General features: G+C 38.8%; 1 protein-coding gene across 2 annotated transcripts in view; it reads left to right on the top strand.

Moving 5' to 3' along the window:
• The window catches only part of LOC143268654 (UDP-glucuronosyltransferase 3A2-like), a 44337-nt gene that overhangs the window by 17252 nt on the left and 1713 nt on the right, over window positions 1-25372 (top strand). The window contains exons 3-7 of one of the 2 annotated variants that reach the window (XM_076551789.1): window positions 1645-1759; window positions 7958-8489; window positions 12595-12826; window positions 14129-14348; window positions 15039-15369. In XM_076551789.1, coding sequence (XP_076407904.1) covers window positions 1645-1759; window positions 7958-8489; window positions 12595-12826; window positions 14129-14348; window positions 15039-15123 — 1184 coding nt within the window. In that variant the 3' untranslated portion in view covers window positions 15124-15369. Of the gene's footprint in view, window positions 1-1644; window positions 1760-7957; window positions 8490-12594; window positions 12827-14128; window positions 14349-15038; window positions 15370-25372 lie in introns of those variants that run through there. The other variant, XM_076551788.1, reaches the window with a different exon arrangement.

Here is a 25372-nt window from a genome sequence, read left to right as displayed (position 1 = left end):
CACCCAATTCCTTCTTTTGATTGTTCCTTGACTTCCCTCAGTGATGATGGGTGTCATTCTAAGCTTCTCATATTTATAACTTCCTCCAGAGAGACCTAACCAGAATTGTCAAAGAGAGTGACAATTTTGAGAGGTCTAAGACTAAACTCAAGTTTGAAGTGAACCCTTGATTGTATTGTAATGATTCTGTGGGTGCTTTTCCAGGTAACATAATTAATAGAATTTTTTAGCTATAGATATGGAATTGGTAGGGATATAAAGGGCATTTCCCGGGATCCTGTGTCATTGTTATTTGTGTTGTATGGGTATAAACATTCAGTTGGATCTATTCAGCTGGATATTATGTCATACAGGGTAGCGATCCTGACTATTTACTATGAGCACTACTGCCTTGCAGACGCAAAGGTAAGAGCCTTTCCACTTGGAGACACATTCATAGTGTGTGCTGCAATCTACAATCGTGACTGAATCTCAGATTTTAAAATAAATTTGGTCTGAGACACATGATCCAGGAACAATGAAAAGGAAGTCCCAATCCTATAGTCTGTTTTCAAATAATAATTGAAACTCTCCAGTGAATCTCATGTGAGGATTCTGTTTTTGACCTAATTGTCTTGATTTAAATTCTCATAGACAGCAAGAATCGATGCCATGGCCACACAGTTTAAAAGTAATATAAGCGTCTGTGTGTTTATTTTATAAATGTACTGTCAGACTGCCGGGGCTTGGCGGGACCTGGAGAGAGAGCTCTCCAGATACACACCACTTTGTCCTGGCGCTGTTTATACTCCAAGTGCTTTGCAGCCTCAAGAAACAGGTTTGTGAGTTGAAAGCCAATGTGGGCTACTAAACATAACCCTGCCACAAATCAAAGAAACGAACAATCAAACAAACAAACTCCAAATATGAAATGAACAGCAACAAAAAGGCAAACAAGCAAATCAACACTTGGCATATTTCATTTTAATTTTTCTATGAAATGCAGGGACTCTGCAGTCAAACTGACTTGTAGTTAACTATAAACTCTAACTCACTATAGTGACAGTTGATGAATAATTTTAGACTGTTTTCCTTTATACTTTCTCACACATAAAATGAAAAATAATAGCTGTGTCTTTAAATGAAAGCTGTTGCTAGAATTTTACATCACTGTAGACTGTATAAATGTTCTTGTATTATTGTAAAGTCTCAATAAATGTGGTGTCTTTTTTGTGCTCTAACAAATAAAGCTTGCCTGGAGATCAGAGTGTTGGGCTAGTCACTAGTTAACCATAGGCAGGTGGATACAGGAAGTGATATGACTGGGTGGAGAGAGGAATATAAGGGAGGAGAAGAAAGGAGCTTGGCCCTTTCAGGCTGAGGAGTTGGCAAGGTAAGAGATGGCTGTGGCTTGCTCCTTTGTCTTTCTTATTTTTTACAATTTATTCTAGTATCTGGCTCCAGGATTTTTTTTATGATCAATTAGGATTTATACTACAAATAAATATTACCAGATTACGGAATTGAATGGATCAAAATAATGAAACCACTGAAGAAGAAAAATCAAATTTTTGCAAAGAAATAAAATAAAATTATTTTTATCCCCATAATAATGTGTGGTATATTATGATAAATCTAAATTTTACTCAATCCATGTTTTCTTAGATTTTAAAGAGGAGAAAATATCATACCAGGTTATAAACTGGCATCTATCTGAAGATAAGCAAAAGGAAGTTGATAATAGAAGACAACTCCTTGCAGAGGAATTAGTTCATTACAGGTAATTTGTTTCAATTCTTAGAACCAACTTATTGCTAATCAAGTCTTACAAATGGGGAGATGATGGTCACATGATGCTTTGAATGAATTTAAGAGAAATGATGATGGGAGCACTGGTGGATGTGGGGATGGATTGTGTCTGAGTGGTGCACGGTGGATGACTGACAGCTCCATAAATGATGGGATAGTCTCTAGAAAGTGGAAGATGTGCCTTCTAGGCCTTGTTTGTTACTTGTCATCTGTGCATGTAGTCTCAATGAAGCTGGTGCAGTCACTTCAACTTCTCTATTCAGGGAAAGAGGAGCCTCCTTCTTCCATGTACCTTGTCACCTTCTTACATAAGTTCCTTAATGGAGGAAGTTACTTTACATGTCTGTGCCTTGCCTTGGTCATTTCCTGTTAAACTAATTTAAAAGCTTTCCTTTCCCCCTTTTTATTCCAAACATGATATATCCTGATTGCAGTTTCCCTTCATTCTATCCTCCCAATAGCTCTCCACCTGTGCTCCCACACGGATCCACTCTATTTCTGTCACTCTGTCACTATTAGAAGCCAAACAATCTTCTAAAAGGTAATAAAATATAATAACATAAAGCAAAATATCACATCAGAGTTGCACAAGAAAAACAAAGAAAAGGAAAAGAGTGTAAGAGAAGGCACAAGAATCAGAGACCTGCTCTTGTACATAATCATAAATCCCATAACATCACTAAGATGGATGCATGTGTGCGTGTTGTGTGCGTGTTGTGTGTGTGTGTGTGTGTGTGTGTGTGTGTGTGTGTGTGTGTGTGTGAGAGAGAGAGAGAGAGAGAGAGAGAGAGAGAGCTGCCTCAGTCTCTCTGAGTTCATATTTGCTTTCCTCATGTTGTTTTAGAGGTCCTTGTTTTCTTCATGTGGCCGAAACCCTCTGACTCCTTCATGGCCTGCTATTTCTCTGGGATCCCTAACCCCCAAAGGGACATCCCAATTGGTGTTGAGTGTTTCAAGAACTCTCACACTTTGCATAAAATCTGGCTATGGGTTTTTATATTTGTTCCAATCTACTACAGCAGGAAGCTCCTGGGATTATGACTGTACAAGGCCTTTATCTAGGAGTATTGCAAAATGCCTTTAGAAGTCATTTCATTGCTACATTTCTTGTCTTGTTTTTATAGACCAATATTATTTGGTTTTACCCTAGGTCCCTGGGCTATTTAGTCTCAGGTTCTTGATCACCCATGCAGTGTTTGGTATGTTTCATCTCATGGAGTGGATTTAAAGTCAGATCAGTTAGTGGCTGGTTACTCTTACAAGCTTTGTGCCTCCATTGGCCTAGCATATCTTGCAAGCAGGACACCATTGTAGATCACTGGTTTTGTGACTGGCTTGGTGTTTATGTTCCTATTTTGGTACTGTGCAGAGTATGTTTCTGTACCAAAGTTTCTAGAACCTCACTTTATATAGGCAACAGCTCACTTTCTCCACGTTCAGTGGTCTGTGTAGGTGTTGTCTTAAGCAATAGAGCCTTGCTGTCAGTTTGTGGAGAGCAACCTATAGTTTTGGCAATTGCGAGGGTTGTTTGGGGAATTTCTGTGGGACCCCTTTGTCCATCATCTCAATTAGATTGACTCAATTATGATACTGCAAGATCATTTGCTGGCGAGAGATGGCGAGTTGGGACTCTGTCTCCCACATCATTTGGCATTTTTACTGAGATCACCTTCATATATATATATATATATATATATATATATATATATATATATATATATATTAGCAAGTGTCTATTATGATAGGTTTCAAATCTATCCCTAAAAGGTCCATTTATTTTATCTGTGTCTCCCTGTATTCTCTCCCTCATCACTCTCCTCCCACCCCACTTAACACCCCCATCCCAGACCCACACTTACAACAGTAACTATCTAGTCTATTTTCCTTTCTTCATGAGCTCTCCCCATTCTTAGTGGTCCCTTACTATTCACCTAACCTTTGTGGTTCTATGAATTATAGCTTGGTTTTCATTGACTTAATAGCTAAAGGTTATTTAGAGGTTAGTTTAAAAATTTTCAATGGCTAGGTAATACAGATGAGCCTGAGGCTTTTAGTCTTTGACTACAGAACCTCCTTTGTCTTCCACATGGACGACAAGTACAGATTTGTTTCCTCATTAATTTCATTGGTCTCACTCATCTCTGTCTGCAAAAATTCTACTGAATATTCCAGATGGTACTCACAGCACCATGATTCTTTCTGGAAATATTTCTCACTCACAGACTGAAAGATCACATATCTTTTGTCATATGTTTGAAAGAAGTCAACTTGCACCTTAGTCTAACATGGTTGTTATTTATTTACATTTTTGACATATATATTGTATTTTCTTTTCAAGCTTGAACTCTTGAAGTGTGGTTCAAATTACAAGTAAATTACAGTCAAGTTGATGAGAATAGGAACTTGTTGAGAATTTTATAATTGATTTACTTTAAAGGGATTATCATTCTACTACAGGTATTTAGGGATTATTATATAAAATATGTAAAAAATGAAATTTAGGTGATAAATATGAATTATGCCATGTATCAATCTGCATTCCATTGTTATAACAGAGTAACTCAATTTAGGTGAGTTTATAATGAAAAGAAGCTTATTCAGGTTACAGTTGTAGAGGTTCAACTCCTGGTGTCAACATCAGGCAGGTTGATTGAAAGCATCATGATAATGGCAACATAATGGCTAAAGAATGTGTGACTTGAAAAGTCAAGAGAAGAGAAAGAGGGCTAGAGAGATGGCTCAGCCGTTAAAGGCTAGGCTCACAACCAAAAAAAAAAAGAGAGAAGAGAAAGAACAGGATTATGTCTCCCACAGAAGTTAACTCAAAGTCTAATGAGGACTATTTTAACCCTCTATAGGGTAAGGGTTTCTTATAACCTTCTACAAAGGTATCCTCCTAAAGATCCCACTACATCTACACAGCCATATTGGGCACCAACTCTCTGACAGGTGAACCTTTGAAGACAAATGAACAGAGAGCCAAAAGCATGTATATGTCAATATATGTCAATTTATTTGTGAGTGCTAAGGCAAAACAGACTCACATATACAGGACAAGGTAGATCCAGTTGCAGAATCCTTCTGTTTTGCCCATGGGAGAATTGAACCAGCCCTCTAGTCTCTGGCCACACCAAGAAAGAGAGAAAGTACACAGCCCCTGCTCAGTTAAATAGTCACATACCCAAAAAATCCATGCCTCTATCATGCCAGATATCCCAAGGTCATTAGCAGTGTGAATTCCCACAACAGACAAACCACAGCTCTTGTGACTTGAAGTGGAGCTTAAAAGCGAGCAAAAATAAGCCAGACTCCGGGCTCTCATGTTGTGGATCTTTTAATGTCAGATGGCATGGTGCACTTGTGAATCTTACCAGGTTGCTTATCTGCTAAGCATTGATGTGAAAGGGTTCCTGGAAAAGTGCTGTGGGGAAGAGTCATCAGTATAATTACTAAAGTTGAGGACAGTATTCAGTGTCAGTTTGAGCAGTAGAAGTTGTAAATTCTAACAATAGGCTTCCAATCATACTTCTTCTTCCCATTAGAAAGTTAAGTTTGTATATAAAGTAATAGGCTTTGCTATCTACTTTTTAGAAAACATAGATGCCAGTATCTTTTCTTCTAGGTTGTCCCCTTCCTCCATAGCACTATTTCATGATACATGCATCTCTTTTGATGACTTTGTTATCTGCTCTCATTGCCTCCTTTCTAATTTCATCATCAAAAAGGGAAACACACACACACACACACACACACACACACACACACACACACACACACACACAAATTTAGGCTTCATATATAAGAGAAAAAATCTGTGGGTTTTATATTTATTTTTCTAATTGCTTAGTTTCTAGGCAGGAACTTGAATCATGATCTCCTTGTTCCAATATTATCATTGGAAAGTTCCTTTTGTGGGATAATATATTCAAGCCAAGATATGCAGGATTAAAAGAAATTGAGGGATGCCAGCTCCCACCTTTTAAAGGATTCCTATGAAAAGGAGAGAGGAATTAGACACATTTTAGATAGAAAGATAGCAAAAAGGAGAAAGACAGAAACACAGGATAGCTTTGGGAGGACCTGGATAAAAATCCAACAGCCCCTTCTACCTCTTCAAAGGCTCTTTTAATAACAATGTCAAGGGTAAGAGAAAAAGACCTTCCCCTTGCCATCAAAGCACACTGCACAGTTAAGTGCAGACACTTCCAAACACCTGCTAACCACACTCAATCATGGTCTGATTATTCCCTTATGCAGCCCTGCTGGGTAGAGCAAGCTCAGATCCCACTAGGAAACTTCTGTGGGTCTCCAAAACTCCCCCTTCTTAATATTTTAAACGGTCCCTCAGACTCCTCAGATATCCTTCCTTAGATCATTCTTCTTCCCTAGTCAGCCTTACCCTTCCTTGAGATACACTTTCCATCAAGCATACTCTGTCTTAGATTGCAAAGCAGCAAGAAGAATGTTACCCTTCCCTGACTATAGGCTTCTAGCAGGGGAAGTACAGAGCTTAACTCAGCTCTGAATCAGGTCTCTACTAAGAGCTTACAAATACTTGAAAAAAAAAAAAAAAACACAGGAATTCCTAGGGCTGCCACCCTTCCAAAGGAGTAGAGGATGACTAAGAGGGATATCCTTTTTGAATGTGTCTATAATATCTATAACAGTCTTAATTTTGCCAAGGCCTTTTTTTACATCAATAAACTCTTGATGCAAACGCATTAAATAAACACATTAAATAAACAAACTAGTGATGCAACTGCATGAAACTTAAAGACTCCCTTAGCTTTACCAAATCATGGTTCATTATTATCACCAGGTTAACATAATTCTTGTCTGAATATTACTATACATATTTACAACTAGCATGAATATTACTATGCATATTTACAACACTAACTTACATTCAAAAGCAAACTCTCTACAGGACTACTTTGTAAACTTTAGCAAACATCTTAAAGAGATCTCTTAACAGAAATATTAATAATTTCTTCCAACAAGACAGAGGGTACATGAATCATGATTATCATAGTTACCATAGTGAATTCAAAACTGTTTCATATCTGAGGTTGCAAATGCTCAGAAATCAGTCCTAATCATAGTCTTAAAGTTCTCCTTAAAGTTTGAAACCAGAGCCTAATTCATTAGTGGCTCTAGAGTCTTTGTGTCCATTCTCTTGACCCCAGGGCAGGGCTAAAGATCTCCCCTTTGCCCTCAAAGCACACTGCACAGCCAAGTGTTGACCCTTCCAAACACGTGGTAAGCATGCCTGTGGTCCAAGCATTCCCTTATGCAGCCTTACTGCCAGAGCAAACTCAGATCTCACTAGGAAACCTCTCTGGGTCTCTACAAGAAATGACTTTAACACTGATCATTATAGAAGCTGTAATCATGCAACTTATACAGATTGGCAATAGAGCAAGATTCTCAACAACAACAAAAAATCATTATACAATGTGAAGTAAACAGCATTATACACCTGCCCATGGAGACTGATACTCTGAGATCCACTATAATCATTGATGGCTTCTAAGACAGAAGAAAATAAATTAACACTGATGATGAATGGAAATAGACTCTTAAAGGAAATGTGATGGAATAAGAAATAGTTTGGGAAGCAGAGCTATATCTATATCAGAATGACTAAAGCTGAAGATTTTGAACAACAGCTGTAATTCACATGGAAAGGTGGTGCAGCATTATCAACTCGAATATCCTCCCCAACTCCGATAAGCAAAAATCGTTAAGAAGAAAATAAATATCTCCCTGTGGTAAGGAGATGAATGGAAAATTATTTCCTATGGGCCTATTTATTTTTAATTAAAAATATTTTATTTTATGAAAAGCAATGTGTTTTACATATTAAGTAACACTATAATTTGTATAGCGTTAAACAGAAGGAAAAAATTCAAGCCACAGAGCCTTTTCTTATAAAATATATTAAAAATAAATTTATTCTAAGTGAGTTAGGGTTTTATTTAGCCCAACCTGCTGTCCTCAAGTCATAAGTCTATGACAAGGCTTGAACTTCTGATACTTCTGACTCCGTTTCCAGAGTGTTGGATTATAGGTTTGTATTTGTCTAGCTGTGAAATACTTTGATTGAGTATAACAGTCTTCCAAATAGTATGAAATTGCTCCTCAAAATACTTGTTTTTTTTTTAAACAGGTCTACCCATCACACTAACATAAAGATCTTTGAACACTATGTGGACTTATGCAGTCACTTATTAAGCAGAAAGGACATCATGGACTCCTTAAGGAATAAGAATTTTGACCTGTTATTTTTAGATGCAGCAGATCCTTGTGTTTTCTTGATCGCTGAGAAACTTGGGGAACAATTTGTGGCCTTTCTTCCCATGCTATTTAGCATTATAGACTATGGGCTACCAAGGCCTTTGTCTTTTGTCCCAGGATTTGGTTCCAGTTTAACTGACCAAATGGACTTCTGGGCCAGAGTGAAGAACTTCCTGATGTTCCTTGATTCATCCATGAAGCAAAGAGAAATACTTTCTCAATATGACGGCATCATCCAGGAGCATTTTGCAGAAGGTTCTCGGCCAATTTTGTCTGAACTTCCACGGAAAGCCGAGTTGTGGTTTGTCAGCTCTGACTTTGCCTTGGATTTTCCTCATCCCATGTTTCCCAACATCATCTATGTGGGAGGCTTAACGGACAAACCTGTTAGACCAATACCTCAAGTGAGTGAAAGCTTAGCTTTCAGTTTATCTTTCATTCAGAGATCTGCGGTGCTTAGACGGTGTCTTAGTTAGGGTTTCTATTGCTGTAAAGAGACTCTATGACCACAGCAACACTGATAAAGGAAACATTTAATTTGGGTGGCTTCCAGTTTCAGAAGCTTAGTCCATTATTATCATGGTGGGAAACATGGTGCCATGTAGGAAGACATGATGCTGGAGAAGGAGCTCAGAGTTCTACATCTTGATCCACAGGCAACAGGAAGTCAACTGTCACATCAGGCATAGCTGAGCAAAGGAGACCTCAAAGTCCACCCCTACAGTAACACACTTCCTTCAACAAGGGCATACTCAGTCCTACAAGGCCATACCTCCTAATGGCGCCAATCCTTTTGGGTGCCATTTTATTTCAAACCACCATAGGTGGAAATTGTCCCTTAGGAAAGATGTCTTGAATGAAAGTACTCTAAGGCAACAGAAGAACTCTGAGTCTACATTTTTTGGATTGTGATAGCACAGTGTTAGAATACCCCATGCTAAGTTTGAATACCTGGTTAGATGGTACAAAATGTGAGTTTCTTTTGTCTCTATTCCTTGCTGTGATGGAAAAAATCTTTAGTTAGTATTGGTATTTCTATTTGAATATATATATATATATATATATATATATATATATATATATATTAAATACAGTGAATGTCAAAACACTTAGAATGTGTTAAGGAGGTGGGCTCTTCATAATGAAACAGATAATACTTTCAGAAGACATGTACCTAGACAGAACTTATCACTAGTGACAAGAACTGCTTCTGTTATTCTGTGTCCCCAGCCTGTTGAGCACTAGGTACTCCATCTAGCTACTGTAAACCATCAAAGCTGCCATGTAGTGTGCATTTCTATGAAGGCTCAGAATCACTATCACTGAAAATTTACAAGTACAGTGAGCTAAGGATGTTAGATTGCTTGTTCCCTGTCACTGTGGGGTTCCCTCACCCATGAAGGGAATATAAACCATGGTGGCCAAGATGCTGAAATGATGAAGATGATATTTGTCCTGTGTTCAGATCAAAGCAGAGAGGGTGTGGATTTGTTCTGGCTCTGTTGGGCACCAAGTGCCCATCCTTCCTTGCAGTTTGTGAGAACAAGTGTTTGGGGAGTGATCAGTGATATCTATCTATCTATCTATCTATCTATCTATCTATCTATCTATCTATCTATCTATCATCTATCTATCTATCTATCTATCTATCTATCTATCTATCTATCTATCTGCTTTATATTAATCTTTACAAAGATCATTACATTGGTGTCATGGTTGGACCTGTAAAAAATTAACAACAAATATTTTGAGGAGCTTTTTCATACTGTTTGGAAGACTGTTTTATATATATATATATATATATATATATATATAAACTTTTTGAAGGAGCTTTCGGATATGGGCTTTAGATAGAATCTCCTGAATACCCAAGTTGGTGAAATAGGGGTACAGTATACAGGTTTGGGGTTCTCTGACAGAATCTTTATGTGGTAGAAGATATCTTACATTTATAAATCCAGATGTGATTGCCAGAGCTCCCCTCTTCTGGACTGATGGGTCAGATATTGGCACACAGAGAGATGAAGGGATTGTTAGAAAGTGGGAGGAAATGTTTCAAAATAATACATGACACAAGAGTCTGGAATCACTTTATGGGGTATTCCAATACTTGTTTTGTAAGAATTAAGTGAGAAGCAAATAGACTGTGGTGGTTGCCAACATAAGGAAAATCAGACTTTATATCAAAACTCAAAGAATTTTAAAGACTACATATATTTGAAACTTTGTGTTTATCAAACATTACAACCATAAAAATATTACTTAAAATATGTGAAATAGTTAACTTACAGGGAAATATGTCATCTATGCACAAACTATGAAATAAAGACTATGAAGAAAAATGTAAGTAATTTAAAGAAGAAATGAATAATAACTTAAGACTTCAATTCTACAGTTTTAGAATTAGATGACTATCCATACAAATTATCACCTTTTATAATACCATAGGCCCAATAGAATTATTAGAAATATATAGATCATGCTTAAAATGTATTTGTAAGTGACTTTATGTGCCTGAGTACTTGCCCTGCATATATGTGTGTGCATCATGTTCCTGCAAGTGCCCAGAAGCAGCCAGAAGAGGGTGATGGATCCCCTAGAACTAGAATTACAGAGAATTGTGATTGCTCTGTGGGAACTGAACTGTGGTCCTCTGGAAGGAAATCTGCTGAACCTTCTCTCCAGTTCTGAGTGTTCATTCCAACAACAGCAGAGCACATATTCTTCTCTAATGCACAAAACAAATTCCTTGGTTCGTGTGTTAGCCCATGCCACACCCCAACCCAACCCCAAGTTTTGCAAATTCTCAGGTTAATGTAAATATTTCTTACCACAGTGTGGTGAATAGAAAACAACATAATGTAAATTCAAAGAGAAAAATCAAAAGGAACATTTGAAAATATTATATACCAAGGATAAGGATACAAAACCCAATGGAATGAGGGAGTGCAATAAAAACAAGACATAGGATATAATTCATAGCTATTATTATATCTATTAGTACAGCCAAGGTACTTGCAATTGATAATTTAACCCTTCAATATAAGGCAGAGATAATGAAGAGATGACTGAACAGGATGCTAGCAGAAAGAAGGGACATAAAAGAATCAGAGTGTAGAGCATTGAAATAATGAATAAACAAATTTAGAACCAATAAATTCAAAAGAGTAGTATGCTGAAAAGCAATAGGATCATTAAGAATATAAATAAGAAAGAACAACAAAATAATTAAGTTCTAAAGTAAAAAATTATCCACTATTAAAACAATAAAGATTATAATTGAATTATACAAACATGATATATCATCAAATTAGGTGATCTACATGAGTGGACATATTCCTATGCAAGGCTGTTAACATAATTGACTCAAGAGGAAAATAGAACATCTTAAAGTTATGGGATTAAATTAGACTGATCAATAACAAAGTCTTTCATTAAGGAAGTCTGATATAACATGGATTAACAGGTGAATTAAGTGAAACACTTAAGAATGAATGCCAGTTCCTGTATGATTATTTGTGCCACCTCCACAGGAAGGAATACTTCTCAAGCCATTCTATGAATCTGTCATTACTAGGTAAGCAAAGGTAGAAAACAACACCAGAAGAGAGGACACGATGCCACACAGCAAGTGAAGAAATTTTGTATACTGAATTTCTAGCATGAATATAAAATAATACAAATGATGTTCAAAAATAGTTAGGAAGGGCCTCAAGTTATTAAGCAAAAAGAATGCCCTTAGCAATTAAATTACTCTGGAGCTTACATTTTAGGCAGTAAAAGTCAGTCATTCAAATAAAATCTGGTGTATGTGTTTGCTTGGAAGAGCAAACCATAAGAGTCCAAAGGTGTAGCACGAATCTTAAAAAGTCTTATTGATAAAGACAAACCTCTAGCCAGGTATTGAGGTGAATGCTGAATGATCAGAGAAACAGAACAAATCATCCAACCTCACCTTGCCAATTCCTTACTTCACCTTGTTTCCTCAGACTGAAAGCCTCCGAATCCTCATCCGAATGGATCTCAACTGAACAGCTGCTAAAAGCTAAAAGCTTAAAAAGGCTCTAGTTACTGGTCCTCATGCCTCATATACCTTTTTACTTCCTGCCATCACTTCTTGGGATTAAAGGCATGTGTCACCATGCCTGCTATTTCCAGTGTGGATTTGAACTCACACAGATCCATATGGATCTCTGCCTCTGGAATGCTAGGATTAAATGTGTGTCTTACCACTGCATAAAACTATATTGAATATACTGGATGTTCTGTTCTCTGACCTCCAGATAAGTTTATTGGGGTGCACAATATTTCAACTACACAAAGTTGAAGAGATGACTGCTGTTCAATGCAGTAACTACTCCAGACACAGCTATACAGGGACTCTGAAAGGAGTGTTATCATATAGAACACAAGCAAGCAAGGCATGGGTTTATTTAACAACTGGTCTTGTTTCATGTCATACCTGTGTTAACAAACCACTTTTTTCTAATTTCTTTATGTTTCTTCTAGGACTTGGAAGATTTTATCATTAAGTTTGGAGAATCGGGTTTTGTCCTTGTGGCACTGGGCTCCTTAGCAACCCAGTATCAGACCAAGGAACTTATTAAGGAGATGAACAGTGCCTTTGCTCACCTCCCTCAAGGAGTGCTGTGGGCATGTAAGGATGCTCATTGGCCCAAAGATGTCAGTATGGCTCCAAATGTCAAAATCATGGATTGGCTTCCCCAGACTGACCTCCTGGGTAAACATCTCCTAGACCTGTTACTTTATTTCTTTTAATGTGCTTTGGGACTTAACAGATAACTGATGTCAGAGTGCTTTGACTTGCAGAAGAAAAGGCTGCTGATGGGTGAAGATATATGTCCAGCAGTCAGGTAGAAGGAGCTAGAGTCCTTGGGAGCATCAGTCTGTGCTCTAGACTGGCCATAGCAACAACTTCCTCATCCTTTTCAACTCAGACAGATTTCAGTTCCCTAAATAGATATGTAGCCTTGACTTAAGAGTATTTACCATTGATCACTCCAACACAGTCTTGACCAATATGTGAGCTATAACTACTCCTTGGGCGGTTGCCACCGTATGTTGCTGCTATTCTCACAGTGATTTGAGAAATCCTTGGTATTTATAAACACACACACACACACACACACACACACACACACACACGGATGTAAGCATGCAGACACATCTTGGTTGTCAGCTGAGCTGAAAACTCAGACACTTACAACATGGATATTGTGGGGTTGAGGACATAAGGAGATACTTGAGTACCACCACACATAAGCTCACAGTAATATATGGAGACACTGATTTCTTGAGCAACAGAGAATTCCCTAAAGCCACCTCCCCTCAAATTATTTGTTTCTGTGTGACTTTATGGATACACTTTTCTACACTCAGAGATTTGTACTTAAAACTGTGACTCAAAAGCAGCTGGGAAATTTTTCACATAGATCTCTGTTCAGTAAAATCACAGGCTACACAATAGGAAAAAGACTTGCTTTCCAGGGAAAATGAGTAGATTTTGAGTGAGGTATAGTTTGGGATGATTTCTGTATGATCATAAGAAATGTTTAGTAGCCTTTTTTTTCAATATGGAGCAAGAGACACGACTCGTAAATACAGAAGTTTCTGGTCTATCATCCCCTTCTGTAAGCTTCTCAAAACAGAGCAGATAATACCCATAATACAGACTTCATGTGAGATCAGACGTGAAAAGCAAGAGAAGGCCAAGGTTAGACAAGTGAAGAAGAAGACATCAGTGGAGAAGATGAGGATGAATAGAAGGACAAAGAAACTTGCCTCACTTGTCACTGTCCTTGTAGCTGTCCCTGGCTCTAGATCTTAGATAGATTTTGACTGAAGTAACGCATCTCTCTGCAGAGAGAAGGCTTGGTATTACATCCTGGAACATTGCAAATCTCTAAAGCAACATCAGTAAATTCATTCTCCCCAGCACATTGGTATTTCTTGGGTCTGCTGCTTTACCTGGTATCTGAACTTTTATAGTAACAGATTGGATGATCTTTCTCTTTTGCAACAGGTCATCCTAGTATTCGTCTCTTTGTCACCCACGGGGGAATGAATAGCATAATGGAGGCCATCCAGCATGGAGTACCCATGGTGGGGATTCCTTTTTTAGCAGACCAACCTGAAAACATGGTCCTAGTAGAAGCAAAGAAAATTGGTGTTTCTGTTCATCTAGAGACACTCAAGGCAGAGACATTTGCACTTACACTGAAAAAAGTCATAGAAGACAAGAGGTATGCAGCTCTCTGGGATTGGGGTACCTTAGCCTGAATACATGTTCTGTATAGTCTGTTTATCAATGAAACAGAATTTTGTGGGATGTGTTATAATACTTGTGTGATCCCTGAAAGTCCTGATGTTCTTTTGTTATTATTTCTAATTTTAGGTGAAGTACTGAGACTATGCCTCTACCTGATGTGGTGGGATGATTTCTTTTCTTTTTTTTTTTTCACCACGTTTTTTTTTTATTTTACAACACCATTCAGTTCAACATAATAGCCACAGATTCCCCTGTTCTCCCACTCTCGCTCACCTCCCCCTCCCCCCATCCCACCCCCCATTCCTACCTCCTCCAGATCAAGGTCTCCCCCAAGGACCGGGATCGACCTGGTAGACTCAGTCCAGCCAGGTCCAGTCCCCTCCTCCCAGACCGAGCCAAGCGTCCCTGCATAGGTCCCAGGATTCAAACAGCCAACTCATGCAACGAGCCCAGGACCCGGCACCAACACACAGCTGCCTCCCAAACAGATCAAGCCAAATGACTGTCTCACCCGTTCAGGGGGCCTGATCCAGTTGGGGGCCCCTCAGCCTTTGGTTCATAGATCCTGTGCTTCCATTCATTTGGTTATTTGTCCCTGTGCTTTATCCAACCTTGGCTTCAACAATTCTCGCTCATATAAACCCTCTTCTTTCTCACTAATTAGACTCCCAGTGCTCCACCAGGGGCGCAGCCGTGTATGTCTGCATCCAGATTCCTCAGACCTTGGATGGGGTTTATGGCACAACTAACAGGGTGTCGGGCCATCCCATCACCAGAGTAGGTCAGTTCCTGCCGTCTCTCGACCATTGCCAGCAGTCTTTTGCGGGGGTATCTTTGTGGATCTCCGTGGGCCTCCCTAGCTCTCTGCTTCTTCCCCTTCTCATGTGGTCTTCATTTACCATGGTCTCCTATTCCTCGTTCTCCCTCTCTTTTCTTGATCCAGCTAGGATCTCCCACTCTCTTTCCCTCAACCGTCGCCCTTCATTGTTCCCACTCATGACCAGGCTGTTCATGTAGATCTCATCCACTTCTCCGTGTCTTTTTTGGGGTCCTGTTTTCCAGGTAGCTTCACTGGTGATGTGAGTAGCAGTCCAGTCATTCTTGTTCCACATCTGGCATCTTCCTATGAGTGAGTACATGCCATATTTGTCTTTCTGAGTCTGGGTCACCTCACTCAGGATGATTTTTTCTAGATCCATCCATTTGCCTGCAAACCGCATGATGTCATTGTTTTTCTCTGCTGAGTAGTATTCCATTGTGTATATGTGCCACAATTTATTTATCCATTCTTCAGTTGAAGGGCATCTAGGTTGTTTCCAGGTTTTGGCTACTACAAACAATGCTGATATGAACATAGCTGAGCAAGTGTTCTTGTGGTATGATTGAGCATTTCTTGGGTATATGCCCAGGAGTGGTATAGCTGGATCTTGGGGGAGATTGATTCCCAATTTTCTAAGAAAGCACCATATTGATTTCCAAAGTGGTTGTACAAGCTTGCATTCCCACCAGCAGTGGAGGAGAGTTCCCTTAGTTCCACAACCTCTCCAGCATAAAGTGTCTTCAGTGTTTTTGATCTTAGTCACTCTGACAGGCGTAAGGTGGTATCTCAGAGTTGTTTTGATTTGCATTTCCCTGATGATTAGGGATGTTGAGCAATTCCTTAAATGTCTTTCAGCCATTTGGGTTTCTGTTGAGAATTCTCTGTTTAGTTCTAAAGCCCATTTCTCAATTGGACTGTTGGTTGTTTTGATGTCTAATTTCTTGAGTTCCTTATATATTCTGGATATCAGTCCTCTGTCACCTGTGGGGTTGGTGAAGATCTTTTCCCATTCTGTAGGGTGTCGCTTTGCCTTGTTGACTGTATCCTTTGCTCTACAAAAGCTTCTCAGTTTCAAGAGGTCCCATTGATTGATTGTTTGTCTCAGTGTCTGCGCTACTGGTGTTATATTTAGGAAGTGATCTCCTATGCCAATTCATTCAAGACTACTTCCTACTTTCTCTTCTAGCAGGTTTAGAGTAGCTGGATTTATGTTGAGGTCTTTGATCCACTTGGACTTAAGTTTTGTGCACGGTGACAGATATGGATCTATTTGCAGCCTTCTACACGTTGATATCCAATTATGCCAGCACCATTTGTTGAAGATGCTTTCTTTTTTCCATTGTACACTTTTGGCTTCTTTGTCAAAAATTATATGTCCATAGGTGTGTGGGTTAATGTCAGGGTCTTCAATTCGATTCCATTGGTCCACATGTCGGTTTTTATGCCAATACCAAGCTGTTTTTATTACTGTAGCTCTATAGTAGAGCTTGAAGTCAGGGATTGTGATGCCTCCAGAAGTTGTTTTATTGCACAGGTTTCTTTTAGCTATCCTGGGTTTTTTGTTTTTCCATATGAAGTTGAGTATTATTCTTTCCAGGTCTGTGAAGAATTGTGTTGGTATATTGATGGGGATTGCATTGAATCTGTAAATTGCTTTTGGTAAGATTGCCATTTTTACTATGTTAACCCTGTCTATCCATGAGCATGGGAGATCTTTCCATTTTCTGACATCTTCTTCAATTTCTTTTTTTCAAGGACTTAAAGTTCTTGTCATATAGGTCCTTCACTTGCTTGGTTAGTGTTACCCCACGGTATTTTATGTCATTTTTGGCTATTGTAAAGGGTGATGTATCTCTAATTGCCTTCTCAGCTTCTTTGTCCATTGTATATAGGAGGGCTACTGATTTTTTGAGTTGATCTTGTATCCTGCTATGTTGCTGAAGGTGTTTATAAGCTTTATCAATTCCTGGGTGGAATCTTTGTTGTCACTCAAGTATACTATCATGTCATCCGCAAATAAGGAAAGCTTGACTTCTTCCTTTCTAATTTGTATCCCCTTAATCTCCTTATGTTGTCTTATTGCTCTGGCTAGAACTTCAAGTACTATATTGAATAAGTATGGGGAGAGTGGACAGCCTTGCCTCGTTCCTGATTTTAGTGGAATTGCTTTGAGTTTCTCTCCATTTAATTTGATGTTGGCTGTTGGCTTGGTATATATTGCCTTTATTATGTTTAGGTATGTTCCCTGTATTCCTGATCACTCCAAGACTTTTATCATGAAGGGGTGTTGGATTTTGTCAAATGCCTTTTCTGCATCTAGTGAGATGATTGTGTGGTTTTTTTTCTTTGAGTTTGTTTATATGGTGTATTACATTGATGGACTTTCGTATGTTGAACCACCCTTGCATCCCTGGGATGAAGCCTACTTGATCATGGTGGATAATTGTTCTGATGTGTTCTTGGAGTCTGTTTGCCAGTATTTTGTTGAGTATTTTTGCATCAATGTTCATGAGGGAGATCGGTCTGTAGTTCTCTTTCTTTGTTGTATCCTTGTTTGGTTTAGGAATCAGGATAATTGTAGCCCCATAGAAGGAGTTTGGTAATGTTCCTTCTGTTTCTATTGTGTGGAACAATTTAGAGAGTATTGGTATTAAATCTTCTTTGGAGATCTGGTAGAATTCTGTGCTGAAACCATCTGGTCCTGGGCTTTTTTTGGTTGGGAGACTTTTAATGACTGTTTCTATTTCCTTAGGTGTTATTGGACTATTTAAATAGTTTATCTGGTCTTGATTTAACTTAGGTATGTGGTACCTATCCAGAAAAATGTCCATTTCTTTTAGGTTTTCCAGTTTTGTGGAGTAGAGGTTTTTGAAATATGACCTGATAATTCTCTGGATTTCCTCAATGTCTGTTGTTATGTCCCCCTTTTCATTTCTGATTTTGTTGATTTGGATTCTCTCTCTGTGTCTTTTGGTTAGTTTGGATAAGGGCTTGTCTATCTTGTTGATTTTCTCAAAGAACCAACTCTTTGTTTCATCATTTTTTTGTATTATTCTCTTAGTTTCTAATTTATTAATTTCACCTCTCACTTTGATAATTTCCTGGCATCTATTCTTCCTGGGAGACTTTGCTTCTTCTTGTTCTAGAGCTTCCAGGTGTGCTGTTAAGTCACTAGTGTGAGATTTCTCCAACTTCTTTATGTGGGCATTTAGTGCTATGAATTTCTCTCTTAGCACTGCTTTCATAGTGTCCCATAAGTTTGGGTATGTGGTGTCTTCATTTTCATTGATCTCTAGGAAGTCTTTAATTTCTTTCATATTTCTTCCTTGACCCAGTTGGTGATTCAGTTGAGCATTATTCAGTTTCCATGAGACTATAGGCTTTCCGTAATTTTTGTTGTTGTTAAAGTCTAACTTTAAGCCATAGTGGTACAATAAGATACAGGAGGTTATTCCAACTTTTATGTATCTGTTGAGATTTGCTTTGTGACTGAGTATGTGGTCGATTTTAGAGAAGGTTCCATGGGGTGCTGAGAAGAAGGTAAATTCTTTCTTGTTAGGATGGAATGTTCTGTAGATATCTATTAGGTCCATTTGGGTCATGATATCAGTTAAGTCCTTTATTTCTCTGTTAAGTTTCGATTTGGGAGATCTGTCCAGTGGTGAAAGTGGGGTGTTGAGATCTCACACTATTAATGTGTGGGGTTTTATATGTGGTTTAAGCTTTAGTAATGTTTCTTTTACATATGTGAGTGCCCTTGTGTTTGGGGCATAAATGTTCAGAATTGAAACTTCATCTTGGTGGATCTTTCCTGTGATGAGTATGTAATGTCCTTTTTGATCTCTTTTGATTGATTTTAGTCTGAAGTCAATTTTGTTGGATATCAGGATGGCTACCCCTGCTTGTTTCTTAAGACCATTTGATTGGAAAGTCTTTTCCCAGCCTTTTATTCTTAGGTAGTGTCTGTCTTTGAATTTGAAATGTGTTTCTTGTATGCAGCAGAAAGATGGGTCCTGCTTTCATATCCATTCTGTATGTCTATGTCTTTTTATAGGTGAATTAAGTCCGTTGATATTAAGGGATATTAATGACCAGTGATTCTTCATCCCTGTTATTTTTGGTGGTAGTGTGTGTGTACTTCCCTTCTTTGAGGTTTCCTTTTGTGGCTTTATCTATTGCCTGTGTTTTTTCGTGTGTATCTGACTTCCTTAGGTTGGAATTTTCCTTCTAGTGCTTTCTGTAGGGCTGGGTTTGTGGATAGGTATTGTTTAAATCTGGCTTTGTCTTCGAATGTCTTGTTCCTTCTGTCTGTGATGATTGAAAGTTTTGCTGGGTATATTAGTCTGGGCTGACATCCATGGTCTCTTAGTGTCTGCATTACATCTGTCCAGGTCCTTCTGGCTTTCAAAGTCTCCATTGAGAAATCGGGTGTTATTCTGATGGGTTTACCTTTATATGTCACTTCGCCTTTTTCCTTGGCCGCTCTTAATATTCTTTCTTTATTCTGTATATTTAGTTGTTTAATTATTTTGTGTCGAGGGGACTTTTTTTGGGGGTCTAGTCTGTTTGGTGTTCTATAGGCTTCTTGTATCTTCATAGGCATTTCCTTCTTTAAGTTGGGAAAGTTTTCTTCTATAATTTTGTTGAATATATTTTCTGTGCCTTTGAGTTGGTATTCTTCACCTTCTTCTATCCCTATAATTCGTAGGTTTGGTCTTTTCATGGTGTCCCAAATTTCTTGAACATTTTGGTTCATGACTTTGTTGGCTTTAGTGTTTCCTTTGACTGATGAAACTATTTCTTCTACTGTATCTTCAATGCCAGAAATCCTCTCTTCCATCTCTTGCATTCTGTTGGTTATACTTGCATCTGAAGTTCCTGATCTTTTACTCAGGTTTCCTATTTCCAGCATTCCCTCTGTTTGTGTCTTCTTTATTTTTTCAATTTCCCTTTTCAGTTCTTGGACTGTTTCCTTTGTTTATTTCATTGCTTTTTCATGATTTTCTTTCAGTGCTTTATTGTTTTCTTCCAGGACTTTATTGTTTTCTTGGAGGGCTCTATTGTTTTCTTCTAATTTGTTTGCCCTTTCCTCTAGTTGTTTACAGCGTTCTTCCAATTTTCTTGTCTTTTCCTTTACACAAGCCTCTACCTTCTTCATGAAGTTACTCATAAGGCTACTTTCTTCTGCTTCTTCCAATTTTTGGTGTTCAGGTCTACATGTTGGAGGCAGGCTAGGTTCTGGTGATGCTGTATTGCTCTTCATTTTGTTGTATGTACTTTTGCCTTGACGTCTGCCCATCTCCTTGTGGTTCCTTCTTGGTCTTATCAGTGCACTTGTTTCAGAAAGAGCTGACACATTCAGGAAGACTCTCTCTCTTGTCCAAAAGGGAGTTCTCTTGTCCAACTCTCTGGTCCAGAAGGGAAATCGGGGGCAGGATGGGAGCTGGGGGCCGGTCTCCAAGTCTCAGGAAGTGACTGGGGTCTTGGGCAGATGGGCATGGGGGCAGGGTGCAGAGATTGCAGGGGCTGCCGGGGGGCTTGGAAAAGGGGATCCCTCCCGGTGGGGCTAGAAGGGGAGCTGCCCGGTGGCCAGAACCTGGTGCCAAGTTGGGCAGGTCTTCCCGGAGTGGCTGGTGCCCAGGGATGGGGTCTGGGTTGGACCCGGATACTCACCTCTGGTCCAGGGGCTGCCGGGGGGCTTGTAAAATGATACATTATAAATTCTTACCCTAATTGTGAAATGTTTCATTGAGGCTTGCCCAGTAATTGAGTAAAACCAAAACTTATTATAAGCCACAGTCATCCTAGGGTCCCCCCTGCTATATAGACTCCCGGGTTCTGTGGGTTGCAGTCTGATTGTTCTTTGCTTTATATCTAGAATCCACTTATGAGTGAGTACATACCATGTTTGTCCTTCTGGGGTTGGGTTACCTCACTCAGGATAATTTTTTCTAGTTCCATCCATTTGTCTGCAAATTTCATGCTGTCATTGCTTTTCTTGCTGAGTAGTACTCCATTGTGAATATGTACCACATTTTCTTAATCCATTCTTCAGTTGACAGGCATCAAGGTTGTTTCCAGGTTCTGACTATTACAAATAGTGCTGCTATGAACATAGCTGAGCATGTATCTTTGTGGTATGATTGAGCATTCCTTGGGTATATGCCCAAGAGTGGTATAGCTGGGTCTTGAGGTAGATTCCCAATTTTCTGAGAAACTGCCATACTGATTTCCACAGTGGTTGTACAAGTTTGCATTCCCACCAACAGTGGAGGAGTGTTCCCTTTGCTCCGCATCCTCTCCAACATTGACTATTATTAGTGTTTTTGATCATAGCCATTCTGACAGGTGTAATGTGGTATCTCAGAGTCGTTTTGATTTGCATTTCTCTGATGATTAAGGATGTTGAGCATTTCTTTAAATACCTTTCAGCCATGATCTCTTATATTTTGGATACCTATAATAGAATTTCAATAGAGGCAGGAGAGATCATTTGCATGTTCTTTAGGTGGCTAATCTCCCTGTCTCATCATATACCTATGGAATTTGAATGGAATTAGAAGAGGACTGTCTTAATTACCATTGTATTGCTGTGAAAAGGTACCCTGACTAAGGCTACATGTAAGATAAAGCATTTATTTGGGTCTTGCTTACAGTTTCAGAGGGTTAGTCCATGATCATCATGGATGTGACTGTGGCCACAGGCATCTGCTTATCCAGATGCATAAGAACTCACGTAAAGCAGTCGTACACGATTATCATTAACACCCATGTGATAAAATACATACACAAATCTAACAAATGGATAATACATAGTAAAGCCTAAGCATACTACTATGTAATATTATAAATACATAACTTGGAGACTTTAGAGTACTATGTCATCTATTCATTTTTGAAAACATTCATTAAGATTTTAAATGCAAATTCATTCCTTAGAGTAAAACAAACTCTTCTATGTTATAACAAGTATTGGGTTATAAGTATTCAAATCTATTCACTAATTTACAAATAACCCAAAGAATTCTGTAATGTTCAATAGAAGTATGTAATAAAAACATTGCATATGTTCTATTGTGATGTCTTTAGCAATTGTTTACTGAAATAAAATGCAAACATCAATCTTTCAAAATAGGAGCAATAGGTGAGAACTTACACCTTGATCTGCAGGCAGGAGGCAGAAAGATCAAGACTATGCCTGGTGTAGGCTTTTTGAAACAACCCAGTGAGAAACCTCCTCCAATAAAGTCACAGTTCTTAATCCTTCCATAACAGTCCACCAACTGATAAGCAAACATTCAAATATATGTGAGCAGGGGAGCCGTTCTCACTAAACTACGACAAGGACAATTGCATGTCCTTATTGGGTGACCTTCCCTCTTCAGGGTCTTTGTGTTGAACTCACAGAACCATCTCTCCAACGTCATCCTCTTAGGAGAACATGTTTTTGGCTATTATTTCTTTTTGTGCTTGAGCTCACTCATCATACACTACTTTCTCTTTAACACTTTGAAATATTTGCAATATCTCTACCACGTGTGTCATATTTATCAATGGCCTGTGGAGAGCCTGCTCCAAGACCACCTCCATGGTAATGCAAGAAAATACACAAAGGCAGTAAAGACTAGGCCTTTTCGATCTGAGGGTATTTAGAAATCAGTTCTTATCTCTCCAGTAAAATAAGAAAACACACATACTTTCTGATGTTAATTGTCTCTTTTACTTCATCTTAACAATGGCCTCTGACTCTTTCTGTCTCTGCATTGCTACATATCTCCACACTGCTACCTTCTATATGGACAGCTACATGTCTATCTTTACATGCATATGGCCATACATCTCTATGCACAGTTATATCTGTTTTCACATGTCTACATATCTCCACACTGCTACCTTCTATTTGGACAGCTACATGTCTGTCTTTACATGCATATGGCCATACATCTCTATACACAGTTATATCTGTTTTCACATGTCTACATATCTCCACACTGCTACCTTCTATATGGACAGCTACCTGTCTGTCTTCACATGCATATGGCCATATATCTCTATACACAGTTATATCTGTTTTCACATGTCTACATATCATTCTTTTACAAACATTTCTCTTCTATATCTCTTTTCTATACAGTTTCATTTTCCTCTTCTCTACATAGCTACAAATCTCTTTGGCACAGTTACATCTGCACATTTCTTCTCTCTACTCTGTTACATTTTTTCACATATTATTACATCATTTTTTCACTCTTTACTCATTCATTCTTTCATTCATTAATTTTCTCATCTTAGTCTCACACTACTTCTTCTTATCTGCCCAACTTTGGACAATTATATGTTACATTTTTCTCTCTGCCCATTCAGCTACATTCCTCAGTTAGCACATGAATTTACAGACACTCACACACTCACTCTTACCCTCTGCCCAGCTCTTACACTGTTCATTAATATCATTTGCCCTCATTCATTCTCTTACATTACCTAATGCTTCTTATTCCTCATTTCTCACCCAGCATACACACACACTTCACTCACATTCTGCACAACTTCCTCCTCTACATTGCCACTTTCTTCATCTCTCACTCAGCACACACCAGCACCCACACCCACACACCCCCTGCACACACACAAACAATTCACTCACATTCTGTGTCAGTTCTCACATAAATCTATACATCTGTCTCTCTCCATACTCCCACTGCTCTCTTACAGCCAGCCAAACTCTTATAAGTTACATTTTCAGGACCCTACCCGTTCTCACAACACAAGGTAATTCACATAGATTCTTTTAGGCTAGCAATGTCACATTGATTGGTGCATGTAGCTCTAAGTTGGTGAGTTATCCCAGACAATAAGTAAACACTTGGCTGAACCTTGAGCCTATACTGAGGCTGGGACTGTGTGCAGAGGGCCAATAACTGAGAAATTTATGTCTAAAGTTGCTCAATCTCTGACCTCGAATAAGCAAAACAACACCTGGAAAAACGGCTTCAGGTATTTGTCTCTAGGGGCAAGCAGCCAGCTTTGAATCTGTTCTGAAGTCTAAAGTTAGCTGTCTGTATAAAAGGCTATCTTTGTGATTGATAATCCTATGTCAGTTTGAGTAATGTAAAATATCCTAGTATAGTTTCTATACATCAAAATAATACAGCTTAAGTAGAAATCAGCTTCCTGACCATTCACCACTATATGTGTGCCAATAGATGGAATATATTCTAGAGATAAACACACAAGCAGTGGGAAAGCATCAATAATTGTTCTTAGGAAAGAAATACAGTAGCACATGAGAAAAATAACAGACAGGAGCAACTGGTCAGTAATAGTAACTCCAGGGCTTTGTCAAGTGGGGCTTCCTACAGGGACTTATACATCTGTTGGGTCGACTTGTCAAACACTTGTAGACACATTTCTAAATTGTCTCATTAAATAAAAAACTCGGAGCCAAATACAGGCGTGAAAGCCTTAGAGAGATCAGGGAAATAAGGAAAGCCGCAGCAAACCTTACCTCACCTACTCTGCAGCTTCCAAATGCGAGTTGCTTCCTGTCTACCCATGTTTGTATGCCTTGCTGTTATGCCATATGATTTTCTCTTTCCGTTCAGCTACACCACTTCCTCTGCCTACACAGCTCTGTCACTTCCTGTCTGTACAGACTTCCAGATCTCCATGTTAAATTAGTTTTGGAATTTAAGGTGTGTGCTACCACACCTGGCCCTGTTTCCAGTGTGGCCTGAACACACAGAGATCCTGCCTGCCAAGTGATAGGATTAAGGGCAAGTGCTATTGTTGCCTGATTTCTTTGTTTACTTATAGTGGCTGACCTTTTCCTCTGATCTCCAGGCAAGCTTTATTTATTAAAGCACACATAAAATATCACCACATTTCAGCACAAATGAAATATCACCACAAACACTAGTTGTCACCTGCTATATACACCCACAGCCCTTGGCAATGTGTGTCTATTGCACACTAGCACATAGAAAGCATGCACCATGAGGATCAGTGGGTATCATTTTGCACTATGTTCCTAGGGCCCAGGACAGGCCTGATATAAAGGAAGTTTTCACAAACACAAAAACAGGTGATCCACATTTCCCTAGCCCATCTAGGACAATGATTTCACAACCAAACAGGACTGAATACTCAGGTTTCAATGTCCTAATCACTTAATCAGACAG

Source organism: Peromyscus maniculatus, chromosome 15 (genome assembly GCF_049852395.1).
Source record: "Peromyscus maniculatus bairdii isolate BWxNUB_F1_BW_parent chromosome 15, HU_Pman_BW_mat_3.1, whole genome shotgun sequence".
Taxonomy (NCBI): Eukaryota; Metazoa; Chordata; class Mammalia; order Rodentia; family Cricetidae; genus Peromyscus; species Peromyscus maniculatus.
The sequence above is the reverse complement of the archived record's forward strand: the minus strand, read 5'-3'. Positions and strand labels throughout refer to the sequence as shown.